The following is a 20,641-nucleotide window of genomic DNA, read 5'->3' as shown; positions in this document are numbered from 1 at the left end:
GGACAAAAGATTTTTGAGTGACATATACACTTCCTGTCGTCATATCGTGTGTCAATTAGGTGGACAGTAGTTTTTCTGTTTGAATGAAGAAAATGAATGAACTATCATTATGGTATTACCAGCCAATTTCCTTCTTGCAATTGGTCAAAAAGTCTACACTGTCCAAAAATATGTTTTTTCACTCCCAAACCAACGAACTACGATTATTTTCATCAGGACAGAGACCACCTCTTTTGGTTGGACATTATTATTTTGGTTCGGACAAAACTGAAAACTCAGAAGGTCCAGACCACACAAGGGTCAGGGGGTACCAAGATTATAATAAGGCCATTTAAAAAGATGAACAAGTTTAACTACAATTCAGGTGGGACACAAGAGTAATGTTGGGATTACGGCACCAAAATAGAACGTTTTGTGGGTTGTTGGGTTAAAGGGCATAAAAATGCACAAAATGGTCAAATGACGAGAGTAGAATTTATAATTGAAAGCTTCAACGGAACAAACCTTCATTAACTGATTGTTTGTTCTCCCTGTACAACAACAGGGTAAAATGACACTTTGCAGGTTTACAGTATGTGTCAGACTATTTCCTGGCAGGGATCAGTAACTTTTTGGGAGCCTCCTCTGGCGGCATGTTAGCTGGCCCAAGATAAGAAATAGTCCAACAGGTAATGCCCCATATCAGATTATTCTTTTCACACTTTGGTTTTTGTTTATATTATATATCCAAGATATATTGTGATAATGTTTGAGTTTTAGAGGAGCTAGCGAGCAGATTGTGTTCCCCAGGGAACTATATAAGAATTTGATCGACCTTCTCATCTAACTCTTGATAAGAAAGCAAATAGGAGGATTTCCAAAAATATAAATTCTGTGCACAGTTTCCAACAAAACCAGTCCGACCACATCAAGGTAAACTTACCATCACCACTGTCACATTACAGGATTGATGAGTAATGTTGTATTACAGTATGTTCAGCTACAGGAAATCATTCACATTGAGCTGTAGAAGCTACATAGTGAGCAGGTGAAACAGTATCTCATCACTGGCTGTAACAACGCCAAAAACAGGGGAAGCTAACAATGTGTCACATGGACACATTAATATCCAAGAAATGTGTTCATATGATGAAGCTACAAGCGCGTGTGTGTGTGTGTGTGTGTGTGTGTGTGTGTGTGTGTGTGTGTGTGTGTGTGTGTGTGTGTGTGTGTGTGTGGAGGTAGGGCTAACACTGATGGCCGGAGTGAATTTTATCGAGGCTATAGTTGCCTGATGGGGGGGAGGTTGAGGGTGTCCAGAGCGCTGTGGTAGAGCTCTCTCAAGGCTCTCAACAGATACAGGCGACAAAACATCTGGTTGAAGAGATGAGGCAACGGCTCCTGGAAAGAAAAAGAGAAAGTGAGAAAATATGGTAGGAGGCATGTGTGGGCGGTAAAAAAGAAAGGAACACAGAGAAAGTGAATGGAGAGATCCAAAGAGAGATTTAGAGAGAGATTGAATATTGTTGACCTAACACAGTCACCAGACAGTGCAGCAGGCTCTTAATACACTCATCTCTGGATGACGCACAACAGGAAGGGAACACACACATCTAAACAAACATGTTTACAGGCATTCATCTATGAAAACAAAGACTCAGGAGCACTTAAGAATCCACTTCAGTCAATAAATCAATGCAGGTACCCTAAATAAGTTTAGTAAACAAGAGTCAGATTTTTTTAAGAGCACAATATCTACATCCAATGAATCCATCTTATCTATGGAAACACACACACAAACCTAAATAGATCCTTACCCCCAGCACGTGGACTCTGTTGTAGTACGAGCTGAAGTCTTTACTGAGAGACACGAGAAATTTACAGATCTGAAGAACACAAACACATTTGAGAGTTACATTTACATTAAATTCTCCACAGCAGACTTTGGACACTATTTACTTCACTTATCTGTTCATCTACCTGTTCAGTCTTTATATTGACTCTGGCTCCTCCCCCTTCCCCATCTAGCACTTGTCCCGATTGGTCCAGCAGCTCGGAGAATGGGATGAGGTAATTGAAGAGGAGCAGCCACTCGCCCTGTCACAGCACAGAGACAAGATGTCAGGTGTCAGGATCACCACTGAAATGCTGCTGTGAGTAGAGACACACTGATATTGGGGCCGATACCGATACTAGGGACTCAAAAACTTCTGATACCGTAATATCGGCCAATGTATAAATTAAAGAAAATTGGCAATGATTTCTAAATTGTGGGTTGACTTGAATTTAGAAAATAAACATTTTCTAGACACCAATCTGTCTGTGAAAGGCTCATATTGGCTGATATTATTGGCCAACTGATAAATTCTTCATGCTCTGGCTGTGAGCACAGATTATTGATGGAGTGAGAAGAGTGAAAACAAAAGGAAATCAGTGGGAAGGGCAGACATATAAACACAATACACACAATAACACAACAGTTTAAATTGAAGTGGTACCTCCTCTTTCAGAGAAGAGAAGTCTAGCTGGGAGCCTTCAGGGATTTCTGGGTACAGACCTGTAGGCAAACACACAGATCCATAAATCATATTCAAGCCTTGTTATAAGTAATAAGTGAAAATAATAAGCTTTGACTCTATAAAGCAGTGATTACCAACGTACAAAGATTGTGGAGTAGCTTAAGTAATTGGAGAAAAGGAGAAATTATGATTTAGATTTTTCAGTTTCTCTCTGACTCCGTTTCAGCACTTTGACACAGCTCCTTGCAAATCAGAGCATGAAAACTGCTTAACAAGCAAGAAAAATGGTCTGAATGGATAAATGAACTCTCACCCTTCTCCACTCCTCTCTCGTAGCTGTCAAACAGAGTGTGAAGTCTGGCACAGTTGTACATCACAAACACGCCTCCTCTCGGCCCTTTGGTGGACACGCCCCCTTCCCTCTGGACATCCAGCGTCACCTGCAACTGACAGCTGTCACTCATTCTGACTTAACCAATTCCATCACTGGGTAAATTGTCATTGATTTCACAGTGAACAGAGACAAACTTCCCAAATCAAACCCAGACGCTCTTAATAAATCAATGTGTGCGCACACGCACACACACGCACACACACACACGCACACGCACACGCACACACACACACACACACACACACACAGGTATGTGCAGCTATCCTTATTAGAACCTAACCACATCTTACACTTTTTTTACCATGACCTCAAATGTTTCAGGTCTTCTGGTCCTGACAAGGTCAGTGTTTATGCTGGAAAAGGTCCTAAAGAGGCTGCAAGTACACACACACACAGCACATCACCATCTGCACACATTCAGCTGTAATGATAACTCACAGGACTAGTGTGGACTGTAGACAGCAGCTCAAATCTGACTGTGGCAGAAGTCATGACCCTGATGATGTCATCCCACGTCTGACCTAGAGGATGATGAGAAGGTTTTTAGTTTGTTCACTTCACCATCTCAGGTCAGTTTGATAAGTAAGGAGCCTACGAACATTGTTATATGTGCACGCGTACACAGACAGACACACACACACACCTTCTACTTGATCTCCATACTTCATCTCTGAGGCCTCCTTCATCTGTTCTCTTCTCAGCCTGCAGCAGAGGAGGAAGACAGAGACAGTAGAGGCTTGTTTACTCAGACAGTTGGGCTAAAAATACACTGCAATAACACAGAGATGAAGAAAAGCCCCATCAACGCCCACTAGAGTTCTTTTAATGTACTTTTCATTAACTCCAATTTTATCAGTGCAGAGGGGATCCTGGTAATGACTTGTGTGATAATAAACATCGGTCTTGTGGAAAAGCAGAAGAGATAGACAGGGAAAAGGAAACCAGGAAAGACAAGCGGAGACAGAACAGGAGGAAGGAAAGAAATGGTGACAAGAAATGAGAAGAGATAGAACCATGTGTGTGAAAAGAAGTGATGTGTCTTACTGCAGATACTGTGCAGCAGTGAGGTGAGAACCAGGAGTCTTCACAGGCCCACACACCAGATGCCTCTGCAGACACAGAGAGCAGAGCCGCTGGAAATAGGAACACAATGCACTGCATGACCGTGTGAGTTTGTGTGTGTATAGCATGTGTGTGGTTACCTGCGTGTGCGTCGCTCCACTGGCTCTCCACAGCATTGCTATCTGCTGCTGGCGGAACTCATCCTGACAGGAAGTCACATGCAACGCTGTTGCCATGGCTACCTATGAACGATACAGTAAGGATATACAAATCAATGCTTTGACTGTTATTGCTGATGAGAAAATAGGAAATTGCATGTGTCTCTCTTACTGTGCAGTCGGCTGTGGCTAGGTCCAGTTGTGCCAGGTGTGCAACACTGTCCCTTTGTACTGAAACAGATATAAACCAACAATGTCTTATCAGTCAATATATAGCTGATATAACTGTTACCCTACTAGTCTTTTCCCTTACATAGGTGTGTGCTAACACATGAAACACTGCCAAAGTATCAAAGGAATAGTTTTTTTTAGGAATGAGGAGTGATGTGATGGCACTGGAGCCAGGACATTAGTTCGGCTTTACATAAATTATGGAAATCAGGGTGAAGCCTGGCCATCTGCAAACTGCCTGGCTTCACTGCTAACCATCACTGATTAGTATGTTAAGTGTTTCTTGTTTTGTCTGTACAATTCATTCAAGAGAAAGGACCAATGGAACAGTTGCCTGTGTTGACACAAACATTTTTACAGAAAGGTTTAAAAAGCTGAAGCTGTCCCTTTCTGTCAATGTGGAAACAAAGATCTTACAACTGATATTAACACAAATGCACAGTGTTAAATATAAGTGTAAACAACCACCGAGACGCATTGTGATCTGGGGACATTAATCACTTGCCGAGATGATCTGGGACACATTTGACCTCATATCTTTAGCCGTGTTAACGCTGATGTGCCCTGACAGGTTCGCTGACGGTAGTTAAAAGTAACGAATGGACACTATCAGATACATCTTATGTATAAATACTTTAAACATCGACACACTTCTCCATTATGTTACAAACTGTTTCTTCTAATCAATGTTGCAAATACTGTTATTTTGTTGATGTGCTCAGTTACACGGGGCATCTATTGCACTTCCTTCCATCCTGGGAGAGGGATCCCTCACATGTGACTCTCTCTAAGGTTTCTACCTCAGCTGTCCAATTCAGATCAAGCAAGACCCACATTATTGCCAAGATGTTATCACGCAAACATTTATCCCTTCAAAAAAAGCTGAATGACTTAGAAAAAGCTCTATGGTACAAACACACCATTACGATATAACCATAAACTGCAGCATATCTAACTTACCTGTGCAGGTACCAAGGCTGGGGTCGTATCCCAGCAGCCCCACCTCCTGGAACACTCTTTTCAGGTTGACCCTGAGCGCTCCCTCGTTCTCCCCCTCCTCTGCCTTCCTTCCTCCGCCACCGCTGGTCCTCCTGCCTCTCTCTGTTTCCCTCTCTTTGTACGGGCAGTTCTCCAGGGCCTCCTGGATCTTCTCCTCCCGCTCCTCATTGGTCCAGCTGGCTGGGGCTGTCGGCCAATCGATTCCCAGAGCTTGCAGAAAGGTGCTGATGTCGCTGTCTTGGGGAAGTGTTGGGCAATAGGACACTGCAAATCTGAGACAGGTGACATCGGCATGTCACACTTACAGCAACAGTTGTTTTCATAAGCAGGTCACCTGTCTTTTACTTTTTACAATTAATTGTTTTTTGTCTTTTAAAGGCCAGAAAATATTGAAAAATGCTAATTTAAGTTGTCAGTTGTTACTTGTAGACATTTCATTGTTAATTATGGGTTAAATATAAAGAACAAATAAATCAAGGGAAGCTGATGTGAAGGATTTAAGAGAAATTCGTTTTGAAATGAACTCTCACACTCACCCTTGTCCTCTCAGCAGCGCCCCCATGTGGTCAGCCAGTAGAACAGTCCTCAGCTGGCCTAGAGTCAGTGTATCAGGAGCGGGTGTGTTGGGTTTAGGGTGCAGCGCGGGGCAGTTGAGCACCACACAGCTCTGCCTCTGACTGGAGGGCTTCAGGTACTCTGTGGCTCCACCTGCCAGAACAGCCTTAAAGGCTGCGGGCCGGTCCACCCTCACCCTCAGCCCTTCACCAATCACCTCCCCACCAGCCACAGGGAGAACCCCACTGCCACGAAGAGACAGGACCCTGGACATCACTGGCGGAGGGACCTAGGTGGATACAGAGACTCATGAGACTGTTGCATTTGATGAGACAGACACGAGGGGAGAAAAGGCAGAATTTTAGGTAATTACATCTGCATATAAGCCAAGCATGAGAAAAATTCAGTTTCACAGCACTGCACATTGACCCCCACAAACAGGGCAGCCTCTAGCAAACAGTACACAACATTAGATAATGACAACAGCAATGGAAACTAACAAGCACATCTCATTAACATGAAACACTGACAGACAGTGAAGAACTGGGTTAGAGACAGGATGTATTATTAAGTGCTGCTATAATACTTTTGCCAAAGCAGGTCATATTGCATCTTATTGGCCTGTATCTATGTCCGTATGGCAATATATTAAAGTGGCAATTGGGTGGGTGAGTGATGTCATGTGCTTTTGAGGTTGAGAATGTACTTCAGGGAGGTTGGGTGTGGGAAGTAATTGTGGTAGCAGAATGGTTTATGCATGTAAGTTTCGTCCATCCATCCATTATCTGTACCACTTATCTTTTTGACGGTTGGGGGAAGTTGGAGCCAATCCCAGCTAACATTGGGCGGGAGGTGGGGTCAACCCTGGACAGGTTGCCAATCCATCTCAGGGCCGATATACAGAGACAAACAACCTCTCACAGCCACATTCACACCTACGGTCAATTTAACATAACCCCAGTCTGTATGTCTTTGAACTGTTGGTAGAAGCCAACGTAGCCACAGAAATCCCACGCAAACAAGGGGAGAACATACAAACTCCATAGAGAAGGATTAGAACCAAGGACCGAACAGTGCTAACCCTGTCACCCTGCTTACCCATGCTGCCCTGGTAGTTTGGTTTGTTATTTCTTTTTTGTTTTGACATTGTGGTTTGACTTTGTGTACTGGCAAGCAGTTGATATCGACTGCTATTGTAGGATTATCTCATTTTATCTTTTGTATCTAGTAGTGTGACACTCAATGCTTTCAAATTAGAAATACAGTAAATGTGATTGTTTTGGGGTCGTATTTTTAAGACATGAATTTCTCCCAATACAATTTATTAGCTTCTGCTTCAAGGACCCATATCAGTGCATTTACAGTTCATAAACAATGATCGTAATAACATTATTATTATTGCTTTTAACTGGTGATGCTATCATTATTAACATCATTGCATATATCAGTCTTGTTATTTTCACTATAAGAACCAGTCTGACAGAATATGACCATACACGACTATTCCTGGTATCTCTCTCTCCTCTCTCCCCCATTTCTCTCCTCTCGCCACAACCGGTCTGGTTCTGTTCGAAGTTTCTTCCTATTAAAGCTTGTTTTGCTCTCCCCAGTAGAGGGTTTGCTCATTGTTCGACCAGTTGGGGTTCTCTATCATTTTGTACGGTCTGAACGTTACTGGGTCAAGTGTCGTGACACAATGAATGTTGTGATTTAGCGGTATGCTAAATAAAACTGCATTGAATGGAATGATACATGCTCATGTTGCAGGGAACTACCTATACATAGAAACATCATCCTGCACAGGGATGCATGAAGAGGTTGAACGATGCACTTGTTTAAATAATTTACGTTCAGGCATAATGTTTATAAAGTCATGATTGACTGGTGGTCTGACTCGAACATGCATTTAAAAAAAGGCATTTATGTGCGTTTCTTGACTTGCAGCTGTGCGTGTATGTGTGTGACCCATATGCCACTCATGAGTTAATAATGACCACCGCAGGCTGCCATCGACTATTCGATCATGATGGGACAGCCAGTCAGCGGAAACTTCTGGTATTTTTGTATCCCCATGTTTTTTTATTTTAAGTGTTTTTACAAAGATGTGTAGGGTCTGCTTCCATCTCTTTATGTTTTTTGTTCAGGCAGGTAGTTGGACACCTATTATAACGCAGATAGTTCCGGTCCTCTGCTCCTATTGGTCGAATCACGTCCCGAACACCTGGCATTTAAATATTAAATCTCCCATTTAATTTCAACTCAATTTAGAATGCTTTGTTAGCATAAATGTGGCGAACAAGTATTATTGACATGGGTCATCTGGGACAACACAACAATTAAATGAGAATAATAATATAACTACAATTAATATTACTGCGTTAAGACATTTAATTCGCACACTAGCTAGCATGATTCCTTGGGGAACTATAGTGCCTAGCGGAAGAGTAAAAGGTGGACTTCTTCATATGAAAAGTGTAAATTAAAACTCGAGGTTGATGTCGTGACTGTTGTGTTTAGATAACATTTCTTCCTCGATGTGTTTATCCTTTAAAACAACACCTTTAAAGGAGCATCAAATCCGTTAAAATGCCGCCAGCCCGGCAGTTACCAGTTAGACCGACCTGTCCGTCCGCATACAGCGTGTTGAGCATCGTGGTGGGCGACAGAAAGTCCCTGTTCCGAAGGTTTTTCGAGCTGCTCTCCTTGAACCACAGCTTCTCCGGCTCGGGGAAGATCCGGTCGCCGTCTCTCCGGCTGGACTCGGGCACATTTTCACGCTTCCCCCGCAGTGCGGAGCTCAGCGCCCGGACGGTAGGGGTGATCCGGAGGGGAGAAGGCTCCTCGATGTTCTCCATCACCAGCCTCCGACACTAACAGGTGAGCTAGCTACCGGGCTATCAACACATCCACGCCCAGCTCTGGTCAGCCATTGAAGTGCGGTCACTCCGGTTGTTCCTGGTGGAGTCTGTCGAGTTACATTACAGCCACACGCTTTCACCACTGATCGATATTGGCTGGAGGGGAGGACTGCATCGGCTGTTTTTCCTTTGCGGAACTAGTAAAGTGCAGTCCGTGTTTCTGCCGAGGGAATATTTTGTGTTGGACCAGTGGGAGGGGCCCTAATGGCATCTAATAGCGCCCCCCAATGCATGACACAAAAACTGCAATCTTAACGACACTACATGGCCGAAAGTATGCGGACACATACTCACCTGTGCTTGGTGTGGGTGAGGCCTCTTAGCTCCATCAAAAATCATATAGTGATGTTGTAATTTCACTCACTGCACAAACAAAGTGGCTGATCATTTATCTCAATCATTTTTAAAGAGCTGAAAACATTGTTATTTGAATAGTCAAACAAAAGCTAATCATATTTAACTATTTTGTTTACTTTTTAATAATTTAAGACATTTTTAAAGGACAAAATCCCCAATAATCAGCTCCAGCTTCCCAAATGTGAAGTTGTTTATACACTAGTCTTTTATGATGGTAAACTGTACCTGAATATGCACTCTTAATGTCTCCTAGGCTTAAAGAAATTCAAGTGTTTATTATCTTCTGATATAAGAACAGTTTTTAAATGAATAGACAATGAAAGTAACCAGCACCATATGCTGTAAAGTCTAGGTTCCCCTCCGCTCAAAACTCTATGCTGCTTATTGTGACTTCACATGCATGTTGAAGCTTCACTGTAGCGCAGGAGTGTCTGTGTTCACCTTATATCAGAGTGTAAAATGTGCACGTACAATAAGTTCAGTGACATCACAACTTGTTTGTTTGGAGGCCCTTCGTGGTTCATTATTTCATTGTACAAGAGTGATGTGGCAAACTGAGTCCTCCAGAGCAACTACTCTGAGAACTGATGTTTCAGTGATGATGGGGCTGTGCTTTTTCCTGTTGTAAATAAAGTGTGATTTTTACCTATTATAGTAAAGCAAATGTTATTTACTTTTAATTATTTCATAAAATATTACAATGAGTCCATACCCCTATGGTTGCTTATCGTAATTGATAATCAAGCAAGAAGTTGAATTATTATTGTTATTATTGTTATAAAGAGATGTAAACATTTTGAAAAAAAATTATAAACGATAAATGAATGCGCAACTATTTTTTTTTAATAAACTTTATTTAACAAATAGCAAAACAACAAAGCACACATAAACGAACGAACAAATATAAAACAAATAAGTAAAATATAGTATAATAAATGCATACAAACTGATAAAATAAACAGAAAATAATTAATGTACATATTAAAATAAAATAATATCGATGTATTAAATTTGGTGCAAATATTGAGGGGTTTTACTGCTTTTCTATTACAGGAGGTAGACGATAAACACTAAAATAGGGTTGAGTTTTAGCACTTAACATTTAAGGATGTGTAACTTGGCCAGTAATATAACGAGCATGTTAAAAAAAAGCATTATTTTTTCTCTTATAATTTGAAAAAACAAACACTAAGTCCACACAGCAAAGTGTAAATGCATCGTTAATATAGTCCAAACTAAGCCACAGCCTTCTTTTTAGCCAACGGAGTGAGTCATCCACAATAGACCATCTTTGAGCTCGTCTTCTTCCGGCTCAGAAATGTGACGTAAAGGGCGCAAATATACAAGGGAGGTCTTTGTAGTAAGTTGAGACGCTTGAGCCGCAGCGTTTTCCTCACGAGAGAAGATGCACAACTGGCAGGAGAACGAAATCAAAGAACTTCTGAACATCCGGGGCACGGAGGCGATCCGCAACCAGATCACAGGCACCGTGAAGGACTCGGTGGTTTACAGCCGGATCACCAAGCAGCTGGCGGAGAGGGGGGTGTTCAGGTCCCACATGCAGGTGATCAGCAAGCTGAAGGCGCTGAGGAAGCAGTACCTCAAGTACCACCAGCAGAAGATCCGCTGCGGGAGCGACCGCGTCGACTGGCCGTTCTACGACCAGTGCCACCGGGTCTTCGGTTGCCCCCCCGTGGCGGTGAAGCGCCAGAGGAGTCCCACGCCCCCGCTGGAGTCCTCGCCTTCGCCCCCGCCGCCGCCGCCGCCGACTCCTCCGCCGCCTCCGCCGCCGCCGTCCGCGCTCAGCGACGAGCATCATGAGGTCGTGGTCGGCCTCTGGGACGAGGTGGACAAGCACCTGGGTCCCGTGGAGCCGGAGGACGACGATGACCAGTACAGTCCCCCAGAGCAGCTGCACACCATCAACACCAGTGAGTATATGTGTCTGTGTCGTTAGACAGCATGAAGACCTGCAGGGTCCTGGGACTCAACACTGAGCTCTTATCAAATGTCAAATCCATGTCCAGAGTACAAACTCTTTCAGATGCATTCATAATAAATCCATTTTAAATGATACAACTTGTACGTCTCAAACAGTCAAGTATCTATAACTTTGAGTGTCACCAGATGGAACATTGCAGAGATATTTTCTACAGTGCTCTTTGTGAATGAAAGAGTGTGAGATGATAGATTGTTCTATAAAAGATCCGTTAACTATCAGACTATTGAACTTTCCAACTTAAAAACAGCCTGAAAGTTGAACCGACCCGAGCAGAGAGCCTGAACAGCTCCAGCAGAACCTCTCAGTTAAATAATTGGCTGGTTGCTGAGCTCGGTGTCTGAGTCGACCTCTGCAGATGTGTTGTTTACTGCACCAGCATTTCCTATAAGCTGCCTGTGTCCCAGGGAAACAGACACACCAAAACAATAGAGCACTTCCAGAGGGGAGCGACTGACTCTTCTCACAAATAGACCCCCCCCCTTTAAGTTGTGAAACCTTTTGCAAACTGTTGCAGATGCAGAATAAGGAAAGCATTTGTTATGCTTTGTTGTAGACATGAAACGTTGCTCCCCTTACCATTCAAAATAATGTTCTGCATAAAGAACCGACAAAGTTTTTAAAGATTAGAAACGCTCTGACTTTTCTCCTGTCTGTGATGAGGCATACGTTGTTTTGCTGCAAAAATGGGTGTGGACATTTTCCGGACTAAGCTTTTCACACATGAAGGACGCAGCAGGAGATTGTCCGGGTCAGACATGTTCACAACAACAGGAAACGTCTGGAACATTCCATCATCAACGCACCCACTCACTCGTTTTTCCTTTTACCGGGGGGGGGGGGGGGGGGGGGGGGGGGCCTGACAGGAAATGTTCTGGCACATGTCTGGAGCAACTGACTCGGACAGTTGCGTTCTCACATGCAGCCCGTCTGGAAAATGTCTGAGCTTCTCTGAGCAGTTTTAAAAGTTAAATAATATTGTATGGCAACGATATACAGTGGAGAGTTGGGTCTTTAAATATGTGCGCTAGTCATAATTTGCTCCAGAAGGTTTTACTTTAAAAAACATCCCCCCCCCCCACCCGATGGAAGTTTTTGCTTTAATGCCGCTCTTGTTCTCTTATGGCGAATATCGGTGTCTGTGTTTACGCTCAGTTTTAATCAGTGCACTCCGTCTGTCACAGTCCACTATTTAACCCACTTCTCCATCGTGGCTGTTATGTAATGACCCTCGAACCGTCCATCAGACCAGTGGTGGGTCAATATGAACACGCTGTCAAATCCCAACATTTCTGCTGCGTGCTCCCGTGTTTAAATATAAATTTCTGCAACACACACCCTCTTGTTCCCATTAGAAAATGCAGCCATGCAAATTAATCAAATGCACTAGGAAGTCTGTATTTCATTATTGTGCACTCGTTGTGTCTACACGCTTTCAGACAACATGCGCTGTGCTCACATTTTCCTGGAATTTTCCAGAGGGGCCGTATGTGAGAATGCAAATGTCAGAGTCAGTTGCGCCTGACATTTTCCCAAAACTTTTCCTGCCAGCCCCCCAGTAAAACGTCTGGAAAATGTCACGGTGAGCCCATGTGAGGATTCAGCAAGAGAATGTCACAGTGAGCGAGTGGGTGTGTTCTAGCTCTCTAACACATGATGGATGTAAAAGTGGGGGGGGGGGGAAACAAAGGAGTACAAACATTTCAGGAAGAATCGAGAGCTTTTGGGGCTGACACTGGTGTTGACGTGCCATAAACAAAAACACATGATTTCTGCAGTGGAATTTATACATCATGTCCTGCCTCCTGCTCTGCTTAGGTGCCGCCCCTTGTCTGAGTGTTCCAGACGTTTCCTTTTGTTGTGAACCCGTCTCACCCGGACAATTTCCTGCTGCATTCTTTGTTCAGAAAAGTTCAGAAAATGTTCAGAAAATGTCTGGACCCAATTTTCCGGACATTTTCTGGAGTTCGTGTCTGAAATCAGCCTCTGTCTGTAATGAGGACAACCACTCTGTTGTTGGCTCTACTCTGGATTAGGAAAGAGGAAATGACTGATGTTTAGTGAGTGTAAACATGCAGTTTACTTTATTTAGAGTCACAGAGACAAAACTATACAAGAAGCCGGTCACTCTCAGGTTGCTTTGTGTCTTTGGTTTCCTAGCATACAAGGTGCCAACGAAGAAAAGGAAAACGACGGTCATGGACCAAGTCTCCGCTTTAGTGTCGGCCACAGTCGCCCAGCTCAGAGAGATGGACTCCGCCATGCAGGCGCAGGAAGACGCCCGGCTTCAGAGGTTAATGGACCACGAGAGGGAAATGCAGAACAATCTAATGAATCAGCTCGCAGTCATGCATGAACGGGTCAGTCAAGAAAACCATGAGAGACACATGGAACTCGTTGACAGGATACTCTCTAGGTTCCCTTCATCTTCAGCCCCATCAGGCCGCTGACTGACTTCCTGTGTGAGTGACGATGGTGAACGACAGGGTTTTCCTTTTTTTGAGGTGTAGGGAACATGTTTGACTCTCCCCTCCACCAGCTGACTAGTGCCTGAGACCCCATTACTTTTTTAAAAAAATTTTTTTTACTGTATTTAAAAAGATCATTTTGCATTTAACCTCAACCCCATTGGCCTGCAGCGGATACAGATTCAGGTTAAACCCAGACCAGGCTCCCACCACTGCTCTGATTCACTGCTAGTGATTTTATCTGTATTATCTTAAATTATTATTTCACTGTAAACTGACCGTGGTGTCAAACACACAAATGTACAGAAACAATAACCAAACACTAACCTGACAGGGACAGAGACTCTGCACCACTGTAGCAGCATCATAAACCATTTGTTAAATGCATATTGTAATGCAATATTCCCCAAAAATCGTATATATATAATCAGCCAGTTGTGAATTGATGACTTTATACTAAATGTATAATTGTGTTGCAGTGTTTTGGCAACTGGTTTTGATTTTGACGAACATGTATATTTTTAATCATTATATTTGTATTAGTTTAGAAAGCCTAACTTACACACAGCTTTGCAATTTTCCTTGTTAACAGAAGTGCAACAGGTCACGTTAAATGATGTGAGCAGGAGATGGCGTGTGTGTTCTCACAGACGCACACAGACTGTTGTCCATTCGTCCATCACAACATTTAGTCTTTACTAAATATATTTCATCATAGAAACGATTTATTTAAATTTTTTACAAAATTTCCTGAACATAATAAGCTCATGTTTTGTGGCGTATATATCTCAACTGTTGGTTTGTGTGGAGCAAACTGGGCTGAAAGAAAAACGTCATCTGCGGTGTGAGGCTGCTGAATCTAAATCTGGAGACTTCCAACACCTGCAGTGTGAACACAGCTTTCCGTTTGAAGGAAAGGAGACAAACGTGTCGCAAAACAAACCCCTAGAATGTGACGTGTGGACGGACGTGCTGTGCCTCTCCCACCAGCTCAGCTGAGCATGTTGGTGTGTGAACAGTGAACCCAACGCTAAAGCAAAAACAAATCATTGGCCGCTGTGGCCTTTTGTTGTAGGAAATGCTTGAGTAAGCGTTTGCTTTCATTTGGGAGCATTCATATGCAGAGAGAGCTGCATGAATTCAGTAGAGATGGCAGTCGCTGCACGTCACCCGAGGTAATGCTGTTGAAATTTGGCATTTAGAGAAGACATGGCTGTGGCGAACATTGATGTAAAGATCATGTTTCAGCCGTCACAGTGCTGCAGTGCCCCCTGGAGGGAGAGGAAGCCAGAGTAAGCTCCAAGTACAAGTCAAACGCTGGGTGGAGGAAATGCTGCTCCTCAGTGGTGTGTCTGTAGAACAGGTCACAGACGCATGGGGATGCAAAGCAAATACTCAGAAACTGATAAAGGTTTAAAGTTGTAAGATTTATTAATAAAAAATGCAGTGCAGTTACATTGAGTAAAAATGTAGTGCTAGACTTCACAAACTAAGAATATAAAGTAATTTGCCTGTCGCTGTCTGAAGTGTCATTCTTGGCTGACACGAAATTCCCGGTTGCGTTTACTGTGTTCAGCAATCCGGGAGAAAACGTGTCATTGAGGAACAACACCTGTAGTCCAACCAAAACTCAGTCGTCAAACCAAAATTCAGTCGTTGCACACAAATGTACCATTTTACAAACTAGCAACACAGCAATAAAGTGCTTCAACATTGTTACCTTCACTTTCTTTACTGATTTTAATGAAAACAAAAGTGAAATCCTACAGTGGTGAGCTCCTGACATTCACTCTAATGAATCAAGTAAACCACGCATAAGCTAATCAGGCCTTGATTTGTCCGTGTGGTTCAGTCAGCTGGGTTGTGTATTCATATTATTATACTTTTATACTGTCCTATATTATGACCTGTGTTTTACTGTTTAAATATATCATTGTTTTTTTTTTTTCTTTAAAGGAACAATAAAGTTTTCAGCTGATATAATATGAAAAACAGTCATCTGTGGTTGAAACGTGAGGACACAATACAGGATTTGGTCACAAGTTTTCTTGGTAAAGATGAGAGCTCGCCATCGGCCCGTCTGCTGAGAGGGTCCTGTGCGTTGTGGGATGGAAACGGACGCCATAACCAGCTGGACTCCAGAATCACAGCTGCATTATGGGTTCCGTTACAATCCCACCCACCAAAACAAGGGTCAGGGCTCCGGTCCGGGCAGCACAGCACCGCTGAAGAGAGGAGAGCAGTTGTTATAAACGGGAGAAAAAGATGAATTATCAGCAGTGCGACAAATTCAACAGAATCTATGGCTGCGTGTGCAGAACTGAAAAACGTTTTACAAGTTATTCTTTTAGTTGCAGATTTTTAAAGTGACATGTCCTGCATTTGATGAAAGAACACAAGCATTAGATACCAGCCAGGAAATCACATGGGTGGTTTATACTGAACGGCATCCTACTTTGTGTACAACCCACGTTGAAAACTGCACCTGTTGTGGTTTTACTTTTAAAGGGTCCGTTCACCAGAGAGTTGAGTCAAATCTTTGTAAATCTCTCTCCAACTGTTGCAGACTGACTCTGAACTCTTTCATGTCGCAGTAACGAGGCCTTAAACCTGTTTTTATGTTCATGATCTCAGGCCTCAGACAGTAGTTTGCAGTGTGGGACTGTGAGTCGCAGACAGTTGAGTTTAAAAAAATGATATGGTTTGTAACACCTCTGGCTCAATTTAGTCTTGTTTTTGTTTTTCAGTGACTCTATGATCTGATTACAAACCACCAGCAATGAGTGTAATGAAACCACTGAGCAGTTGTTTCAAATGCATCTGGCATGATGGGAAACTTTCTCCACACAAGCTGAGTGACTGTGGTTTACTGAGCTGTGAACTGTACGTGATATAGTTCACTAACAAGCTGAAACACTTGATGAAAGAAGAAAAATCTTAAATTCCTTTCATCACTCTTCAGTAACTCTTCATTTTTTTTTTTACTCTTTTACAACACCGACAGAAACAGAACTTTGGATTCTGGGTTCACTGGATGATAAAACGTAAAGAACAATAAGACCATTGAAAGTCCTTCATTCACTCTGCTGTAACTGAGTGAAGACAGAAACAATATTTACGATCAAATTTGATTGACCATATCTAAGACACACAGAATATTTAGGGGAAAGATTATTTTAATTTAAAAAAAGATACTGTGCATTTTTTTTAAAGCATTGTAACCCCCTTTTAACCCAACAGTGTTTCATTTGCAGCAGTGAACCGTATTCCACTGTAACCGCATGAAGAGGAGCACGAGCAGTGACACTTCAGCTTCCTCGTGATGCAGGAATCAGAAAGAAGAATGGAAAACATTTCTGCTGTTTGTGGAGAAAAAGTGACAAAGCTTACTTAACAAAAAAAAAAAAAAAAACATCCTGATGCTCAACATTATCAACTTTCAATATGCTGAAACTAAAGCTTCATCAATCCACCTTCAGGACCGTCCGTTACAAACTGCAGCAGAGAATCTTCACCTATCACTTACAGTTTCACGCTTTATAAATAGTCCTTTTGTGTTGCTGCTCCATCTCGAAAAACCTGTTTTGTGTCAACTGCCGAGAGACGGAGGAGAGCGGGCTCCACGGAGCACGAGAGGTCAGCCTGGCGACGAATAGCCGATGGAACGATAAAAGGAAGAAGAGCGCTGAAAAGGAAATATGAAGGAAGAGATTTGCATCGGAGGATTCCTTCCTGTGGAGAGTGAAACAGGTTTTGAGACACCGATTTGAAGCCGCCTCCGACTCTCGTGTCCTTAGAAAGCTTCAAGTAAACCTGGAAAATGGTGAAATAATGAAGCAGCAGAAAAAGAAAGAAAGAAAGAAAGAAAGAAAGAAAGAAAGAAAGAAAGAAGACTTGGATAAAACAGCACAAGCTCCAACATGTTTCCAGTTTGTCCTCGAGACTTCAACCCCTGATAAGAAACCCTGAATGTTTTTCAGCTTTCTAAAAATGAAAGGAATTATGGCACAAACACATTCTTGACAATCCATAAGACACAGACAGATTGGAGGAGAACTTGTGGGGACAAAGTGTAAAAGTTCAGAAGTTGAAAAACAACAAATGCTGTTCAGAGGACTCGGGAAGAAACGAAGCAGGAGGAATGAAAGGAAGCAAAGTCAAAGAGCACGAGCAGCTGAGAAAAGGACACTTGTGTGAATAAGCAGTGATTAAATGGCGTCTTAAAGTTTTTCCAGCTCACCAACATCTCAGCTCAGTGTGTCCCCGCGCTGTGGTCCCGTCCGCCAACAGCTCAGTCTACACTTCCTCTTTAAATATTCTCTAGAGATTAATTTCACTTTCACTTCTCCTGATCACACACACAACTCCTCCTTTCCTTCCTTTATCCACTCCCTCCCCTCTGGAGAGAGACAACAGCCACTATCTTGTCTTCTCTGTGTCCCTGGATGAACTCTCAAATATTCAGATTTATTTGTATAGCACCAAAATGCATATGTAGAGGGACTCTAACATAAATGCTCTTTTTTATTATTGTTTAACCTGCTTGTTTGTGAAGGGAGCAGTCAGTCAGTCTTAAATCTCATGTATCAAACCTAAACTGACACTTTTGAACACAATTTGAATGTAACCTTTCTAATATGAGTTATTCAGACACTTTAATAGTATGTATTTTATACAGCATGTGAATCTTCACTGAATTACTGTCTCTTTTCTCAGTGTCCACACTAGTTAACGTCAAGAGGAAATGTTAAGATTATTTTTGATAAAGCCTCAGTTCAACTGAAGCAGGAAAGAAACAACCTGAAAGGTTCCAGACGTGTGTGTTTGAATGGTGATGGTCTGTATTTACATTTTGCTTATAGTCTTAATTTATATAGTGCTTATAATCGTAATGGACACTTAAAGCACTTAACAACATAGTTTTTGCCATTTATACACTGATCTGTGTTCAGCACTTTCTATATCACTCATTACTGGTACAGTTGTCAGGGTTCAGCGTCTTGCCCAAGGACACTTCGGCACGTGACAGGGAGAAGACAGGGATCGAACTGCCAACCCTCTGTCTAGTGGAAGACCCGCTTTACCCCCTGAGCCACAGCCGGCCCTTGTGTGTTCGACAAACAAAACCCACATCACTGTGGTGAGTTTCACTGGAAACACTTGATGTAAAACAAAAAGAAAGACACTTTCTGGAAATGATCCACAGGTGTTAATTTATCAAATGTAGATTTTTAATGCTGTGAGCACCACACAAAAGAAATTCCTTTTAACTTCATGTTGTTGGTGGAGGCAGAAAATTCAGAGACAGTATTTCAAAACCTGGACAAATAAAGCAGAATCTGTTTATTTATTATTTCATTCATCCATGTATTTATTTTTGTAGTTTCAGTGAAAGATTTGTATCTGCTTCCTGACTCTTTAGTTCCCTGTGAACCGGAGAGATCCTCCGGCCCACGATGTGAAACTCCAGACCACAGGTGACTAAACCTCCAACTAACATGATCGAGTTTTTTATAAGTTTGTTTAAACTCTGCACAGTTTTAAATTTCTACTCTAAAATTTTACTCTGTAAGTCCGAAAATAACATTACATACATTTTATGAAGGAAAATATTCTTAGAAGTGTCATAAAGAAGTATGTACTTTTAGTTTTCATGTAGTTTTGGTCCAGTTCCCCCCCCCCCCCCAAACCTTTCACCACATTCTTAAGACTTGCATGTTGCATGTTAACCTACATGTTTAGCTGTCTGACACCATAGAGCTAACATACTAAATACTAGACAACACTGATTATAAGAATCAATCTGAGCCTCAGGTGCAGCAGCACAATTCTGCTCTTCTGTTTTTAATAACTATTATAATTTAACTGCATGTTAATGAAATGTTATTGTAGCCTCAGTCTGATGTGCAGCTGTAATATGAAGGATAAAATCAGCAGTGGACTGGATTTAGTTATCACACACTCAACTGTGGTTCTCAGTACAGCACATACTGTACCTTCACCAAGGCCCGACAGTCCCCTTCCATTAAAACAAGCAAGAAATATTGAAAAACGTCCAATCTTGACATTTAAAGAAAGCTGAAGAAAAACCTCCTGGATCTGCCCCCTGATCTGGATCCAATCCTAAATGTACTGGGTTATTCCCTGACACATACTGCATCTCTCAAACCAAGTTTCATGGGGCTCTGCCCTGTAGCTTCTGTGTAATACTGCTTACAATAAAACATACAAACAGACAGACAGGGGTGAAAACATCGTAACGTAGGATCAGGAGCTAATAAATGTAATCGGGACAATTTGACTTTGAACTGAGCTCTGTGTCTGTGTCACATCAAACAGGCTCTGGCACCTGAACCTATAGTTTCCATTTGCTAACACATCCATAGCAGACATGACATCAATAGTCGTATGTTCAAATTATAATAGTTAGAGAGGTTACAGCAGCAAGATCAGACCTGGTCACAGTACTGGTTCCTAATGAGATTGAATTTTAGTTGCATGTCAGTGTAGTTTAGGGTTTAAATTGGTTGAATTTTCAGATTAACAGTTTCAGTTGTGACAATAGCAGTAGTTATTGTAGTAGTAGTAGTAGTAGTACATGTATCAGCAGTATTAACGTTCCATATGATCCTTGTGTTTCCTCATGTAAAATCCCTGATCTTTCAGTTGTAAACCGACTCGCTCCTTCAGTGTTAATCACAAACATCTGCGTGTGACATGATGGACGAGGTGAGATGATGTGAGACAGGTGTGGCCAACAGACTGTGACCGCAGGAGTCCCTTCAGCCCGTCTGGGTTTCAGCCTGGAAAGTCCGGTGAAGTTGGTGCTGGAGCATGTGATCTCCCCCCCGCCCCCCCCCCCCCGAAGAGACGTTCAGCAGCCCCAGGGAACGAGGTGAGGCAGGTGGAGATAAGGTGGAAGGAACTGTGACCTTGAATGTTCTTTACTAATTAACAACTTTGCAGCGTGATTGGATAAACTGGCAACATCTGGCGTGCACC

The 20,641-nt window shown here is 42.4% G+C and overlaps 2 protein-coding genes across 2 annotated transcripts; one reads left to right on the top strand and one right to left on the bottom strand.

Moving 5' to 3' along the window:
- Positions 1 to 698: 698 nt before the first annotated feature.
- On the bottom strand, positions 699 to 9,328 carry dalrd3 (DALR anticodon binding domain containing 3). Its single transcript, XM_034589939.1, has 13 exons — positions 8,519 to 9,328; positions 5,879 to 6,186; positions 5,304 to 5,614; positions 4,285 to 4,343; positions 4,095 to 4,196; positions 3,937 to 4,001; positions 3,536 to 3,594; positions 3,331 to 3,413; positions 2,812 to 2,938; positions 2,478 to 2,536; positions 1,960 to 2,076; positions 1,797 to 1,865; positions 699 to 1,380 (listed from the first exon to the last, which is right to left on the bottom strand). Exons 1-13 carry the CDS (start codon positions 8,750 to 8,752, stop codon positions 1,261 to 1,263), a joined length of 1,713 nt encoding a protein of 570 aa, XP_034445830.1. The 5' UTR covers positions 8,753 to 9,328; the 3' UTR covers positions 699 to 1,260.
- A 950-nt stretch (positions 9,329 to 10,278) lies between these two features.
- LOC117764290 (MICAL C-terminal-like protein) lies at positions 10,279 to 15,635 on the top strand. The gene is made up of 2 exons (XM_034589940.1): positions 10,279 to 11,103; positions 13,332 to 15,635. The coding sequence occupies exons 1-2, from the start codon at positions 10,578 to 10,580 to the stop codon at positions 13,619 to 13,621; spliced, it is 816 nt and encodes a 271-aa protein (XP_034445831.1). The 5' UTR covers positions 10,279 to 10,577; the 3' UTR covers positions 13,622 to 15,635.
- Positions 15,636 to 20,641: the final 5,006 nt, after the last annotated feature.

Source organism: Hippoglossus hippoglossus, chromosome 7 (genome assembly GCF_009819705.1).
Source record: "Hippoglossus hippoglossus isolate fHipHip1 chromosome 7, fHipHip1.pri, whole genome shotgun sequence".
Classification (NCBI taxonomy): domain Eukaryota; kingdom Metazoa; phylum Chordata; class Actinopteri; order Pleuronectiformes; family Pleuronectidae; genus Hippoglossus; species Hippoglossus hippoglossus.
This window is presented reverse-complemented; position numbering and strand designations above follow the sequence as displayed.